General features: G+C 38.4%; 1 protein-coding gene across 1 annotated transcript in view; it reads left to right on the top strand.

The window, feature by feature from the left end:
* Positions 1 to 490: 490 nt before the first annotated feature.
* The window catches only part of pid1 (phosphotyrosine interaction domain containing 1), a gene marked incomplete at its 5' end in the record, with an annotated part of 38049 nt that continues 33276 nt past the window's right edge, over positions 491 to 5263 (top strand). Inside the window, 1 exon segment of the mRNA XM_014018149.1 lies at positions 491 to 685. Coding sequence (XP_013873603.1) covers positions 656 to 685 — 30 coding nt within the window.

Genomic DNA, 5263 nt, shown 5'->3' with positions numbered 1-5263 from the left:
AACGATAGCCATGTGATGTGAGTATCAGTCACATGGAGGCAGTGCTCAAAAGCCTGAATTTTGCCTGAAACTCTCAGACTGAAGAAGTCTCTTGGAGGAGAGACGAAACATTTCATTAGAGAAGAACCCGTCCAGAGGACCTATACAATTTTTTTCTTTCCAAGAAGCATTGTTACAACAAAGAAACAATCTACCAAACACAAATTGCCTTCAGTTTTGTGCTACATATACTTTTTATGATTTTAAAGCAACAGAACCTTGATTTATACGGACAGTATTGTGTGCTTTCTGCTATGTAAGGCCAAAATTGCTCCTGTGAATATAAAGTGACTAATTTGGAATAAAAAAATAGACGCGACATCAACGGTGTTGACAAAAAAGAGTGATGTCAGACCTCCGAGTGTTTGTTGCAGAAATTCCTGCAGCACCTGAAAGCACCACGTCGCCTACATGACTCAGGCAGGGGAACGGGTACCTCCACCTGCTGGAGAGAGTGTTAACTACATCCAGGCGGAGCATCACCCTTCAGTACCGAACAGAACTCAGGGAACTGGCTCAGTCAGGAAAGCCGTGCAGAGCGACAGATGTGAACCGGACTACGACGAGAGAACCAACCGGCAGCAGCAAAGAGGGAGAACCAGCGACCGTGTTAAATATGTGGCAACCTGCGTCGGAGCGATTACAGGTAGGATACACGCTGCACGTCGACAGTAATAAAGGGGGGTTCAGCCGTGAGACCCTCCGTCTCAATGTGCGTGGCTACAGCCTGTTACGGTTTTCTCCAAGCCGCACAAACTTTAATGCTAGTCTTAAAATAAAATCATTATAATAAACGTCACCTCGTTGTCCATCTTTCGGCGCTCATCTCTTTTGGATTTGGATCCGCGTTACGCAAGCAGGAGTGCACGAAAGTGTGCCTCCTGTTCTGCATTCCTCTGCTAATCCACGTCAATACACGCATTTTTYCCCCCTCAAGTTGTATTTAAATACTGTTTCACTTATGTGCAGCGTAGGCCTTGCTGTCACGCCATGTTTCTGCTCTTGCTGCCCAGTTAGGATCCCGTTTTCCTTTTTGTAATTACGTGTCATATCCACTCTACAAGTGACCTGCTTAAAACGCTTCATTCATGACGCTGGTTTGATATCCAGGGGGCAGGAGCCGTGCATCGACCCCGGCTTCACGTCTCCTGCAGACGTAATGCTCTCCAGATGTCGGCCTGCCGACTGCCTGCCTGCCAAGTGAACTTGCACAATCTTGCCTCTTACTCAGGCGTCAAGAGGATGGAATAACAAATGATTAAAAGCGAGTGCTCCGGGTTTTTGCCTTCCATTTAGATTCTGCTTTAAATGATCCCAGTGAACACACACACACACGCACACACACACGCACACGCACACGCACACACACACACAATCCAAGTTTAAGACAAATGATGGTGCAGCTCAAAAAGAATATTGTGAAAAAGTTCGGTTTTCTTTGTCACTCAGTTCAGATAGATAGATTAATTACACATCGAAACATTTCAAGCCTTTATTTCTTGTCATTTTGATGAATATAGCTTACAAATAATAACATTRCAAATAATGATTATGCTTTAAATACTTCACACCTGAACAATCTMAGTTAATCGGTTACTTAAATTGATTATTTTAGGAAAGGATTGACAGGTTTATTTAGATCAGTTGTCAATTTAACTTTTGTGTTGCATCACTGTTTTCAAGTGTTCGARTCATTAAACTCAGGAAATAAATATTGCTGATTAAAGTTGGTGTCAGTGGAAGTCTTCAGTATGTTAAAGTGCCTGTGACATGCATATCCATGAAATACAAAAAGTTAAAGAAAACATTTTTATATTTAAGAAACTTGGTATAATACACATGATTTTACCCATTATGTCCCATAATTGGCATATTTTCTTTTGAATTTTGGTCAGAATGAAACAGGAAGTGACAYCAAAGGGGAACTCTTCAAGAAATAAAACTCTGGTTTTTGTTTAATAAAACAATATTATTTGAACTCTGACTCTTACTCATCTCTTTATTATAGTAATTAAAATAATCTATAAAGAAACAGATTCTTTTCTACAGCCTGTGTTGTCGGCCTTTGTAGCAACGCTCTGTACACATTCAGACATTCCCCTTTGACATCACTTCCTGTGACCACATGTGAATATCTCACTAACTGTTCATCTGAGCAGCATGAAATATTTCTTTACAATATGTTGTCAGTGTTACCTTTCCAAAAAGCATTATTTATTACAAACAAAAATAAATGATGTCACAGGCACTTAAATGCGCTTTACTTGTCTTCCAGTACGGTGGATATAAATTGTGTTCATACACTGTAAAAAAATGAAATGTTGGATTTACTTAACCATGTTATGTGACCTGGTTCCACTCAACTGAGTTGAGTAAATTCAAAGCAATATACCAGTTTTTTAGCCAAAGAACATGAGTATGTTGCTTTGAATTTACTCAATTCAGTTAAGTGGAACCAGGTCACATAACATGGTTAAGTAAATCCAACATTTCGTTTTCAGAGTGCATATATGGATGTCAGTCAAAGCAGTGTAACCATGTATTTCAACACAATACTTATAAATGCTTCACATMAAATGTCCAAGTCTTATTTTTGTSTTATTACTTGATTTACTGTCAGGTCCATTAATATAGGGATATTGACACATTTCATCTGTTTGGCTGTAAACAGCACCATGATGGATTTGCAATGAAACAAACACAATGTGCCTTAACTCCAGCTTTATTTTGAATGTATTTGCATGCAAATCAGGTGAACGGTCTACGAATTACAACCGTTTTTAGATGCGCCTCCCACTTATTAAAGGTACTAAAACACAGATGCAGGGTTTCAGCTTTGATSATGCTCTGCCAGGCCTGTTCTTGTTCTTAGGACATTTTCCCTTCAGTTTTTCAACAAGTAAATCAGTTTCAGAGCAGGCGATTGAGTTGACCATACAAAACTTGTTTGCTTTTGCAGTATGCTGAAAAATATTGTCCAACTGCACTGTAGATCTGTGCAATGAGTTCTGAAGCATTCAGCTGAATATGAGCAGATAATATTGCACTAAAACACTTGGATTTCATCCTTCTGCTTCTGTCAGCATCACACACAAGTTAACAACCAAGAGAAGACTTCASTTCAATAAAGAGGGTTCACAAGATGTTAGCCATTGGTAAGTCTCAGAAACAGTAGATTAAAGTCACAAAACAACATCTAAAAGGCCTGTACACGTCTGGAACAACATCCTCTGGACAGATGAGACAAAAATCAACTTGATTCCAWTGATGGGAAGAGAAAATGTTTCTGACCCAGAACACACCAACTTATCAGTGAAGCATGGTGCTGGTAGTGTCATGGTGGCCATGCATGCCTGCCACTGGAACTGGTTCCCTTGTATTCATTGATGATGTGACTGCTGACAAAAAAGTGGAGGCACAAACTGTTGTAATTTGTGTCGGTCACCTGATTTGGATGTAAATACCTTCAAACTAAAGCTGAAAGTCTCCAGTTTAAGCACATCTTGTTTGTTTAATTTTAAATCCACTTTAGTTGTACTTACAACCAAAAAAAAGGAGAATTGTGTCGGTGTTCCACTATTTACAGACCTGACTGTATTTGTTTAAGATCGTGGGAGTGTTGTGTGTTTGTTATTATAATGTAATTGCTGCAAAACCATTTAGGTAGAGCTGTAAGATGTACCGTTTGAGGATTGTCATTGCAATGTACTTGTGCATAATAGTGACACTGCAGGTCCTGCGATGTAGGAGGCAAATTAAATTAACGTGTTAACCATGGACTAAACCACTAAATCATAAGCAGGGTTTCCTCCWRTGTATTACAGATTTTGTGGCCCRCCAGTCYTTACTTGCTCTCCCACCAGGCTAAGCATAGTTTGTTTATTTAGAGCTAGTGTACCAGTGGAGATTGTGATTAGCAACTTCATGCTCCTCTACCCAGATCCATAAGCAAGGCATATGAAACACTGAATGCATTGAAATGACTGGTATACTTGTGCTACTGAACTTTACTTAGGCTATTGTTATTGTGTTAGTTATTTATGTTTTTTTTTCCAAATTTTTTTTATAATAAATTTATATTCTAAATCTTAAAGCTGCCACAAATAAATTATCAAACTTTATAATGTTAGGTATTGGCACTACTGCTCCTCTCCAAACCCAAGCATTAGCTAAGCCTAAATATAGTTGGTTTCAGTTCAATTAGGCCAGTATAAGAAAAAGACAATGGGAAGCACATCCAGATTGCCATACATCCTGTCTGTATTATTAAACAAAATAAAAATTTGTACATTTTAAATTTAGGTTATAGCAACACTGCACACATAAAACTGGGTAAAGTTCATTTTTTTAAAAGGTACAGTTTGGAAATGTCTCGCACGTACAGCAGCTCGTGTTTTGAACCAATGAGGGTAGCTGAGAGGAACTCTCTGAAGTCAGGGTTTCCATCACCAAGATCTCAACTAAAATACGTCACGCGTCATGTATGCTGCAATTACACTCTGCTGGAGTTACTGTAGTGTTGTGATTTTGTTTTGTAAATAGTTTTTACAATAACATCCATTTTGTAATTTTTTTAAAAACCTTTGTTTCACCAGGAAAATCCCATTGAGATTAAGAATCTCTTTTGCAAGGGATTCCTGGCCAAGACTGACAGTGGTACACAGAGGTTACAAAACATTCACAACAAAAAAGAAACAATTAGCACCATCATAAATAGATTAAATAAAATATTCCTCAATTAAACTTTTACAAACAGATGATTCTTTACCAAAATCAATAAGAACAGCCTTAAAAACATTAGGTCACAACAGCCCCTTTAGGTTCAAGTATCTCTACAACTGATTCCACGAAGCTTGAGCAGAAAACTGAAAAGATTTCTGTCCCAAGTTCAGTTCGGACTTTAGCAACAATAAATTCTCGCAACGAAGAGAGTATCTTCCAGTGGACTTTCTATTTATGTAGGCCAACAAATATGATGGAAGAAGTCCTAGTATGGCCTTATAAATAAAACTATGCCAATGGCGGAGTCTACGAGTGTCCACGGCTGTCCTTCCAACCCGGTTGTATAGTGTGCAATAATGTGTAAACCCACATCGTTATATACATAACTGCAGTGCTGATATGTGTTTAAAGGGGCAATATCATGAAAAATAAACTTTTTTGAGTTTTATATCATGTTATAATGTTATACTCTCATAAAAAATACATGCCCAAAGCCTTGCTC

The sequence above is a fragment of the Austrofundulus limnaeus genome, unplaced genomic scaffold (assembly GCF_001266775.1).
Source record: "Austrofundulus limnaeus strain Quisiro unplaced genomic scaffold, Austrofundulus_limnaeus-1.0 Scaffold184, whole genome shotgun sequence".
NCBI classification, from domain to species: domain Eukaryota; kingdom Metazoa; phylum Chordata; class Actinopteri; order Cyprinodontiformes; family Rivulidae; genus Austrofundulus; species Austrofundulus limnaeus.
The sequence above is the reverse complement of the archived record's forward strand: the minus strand, read 5'-3'. Positions and strand labels throughout refer to the sequence as shown.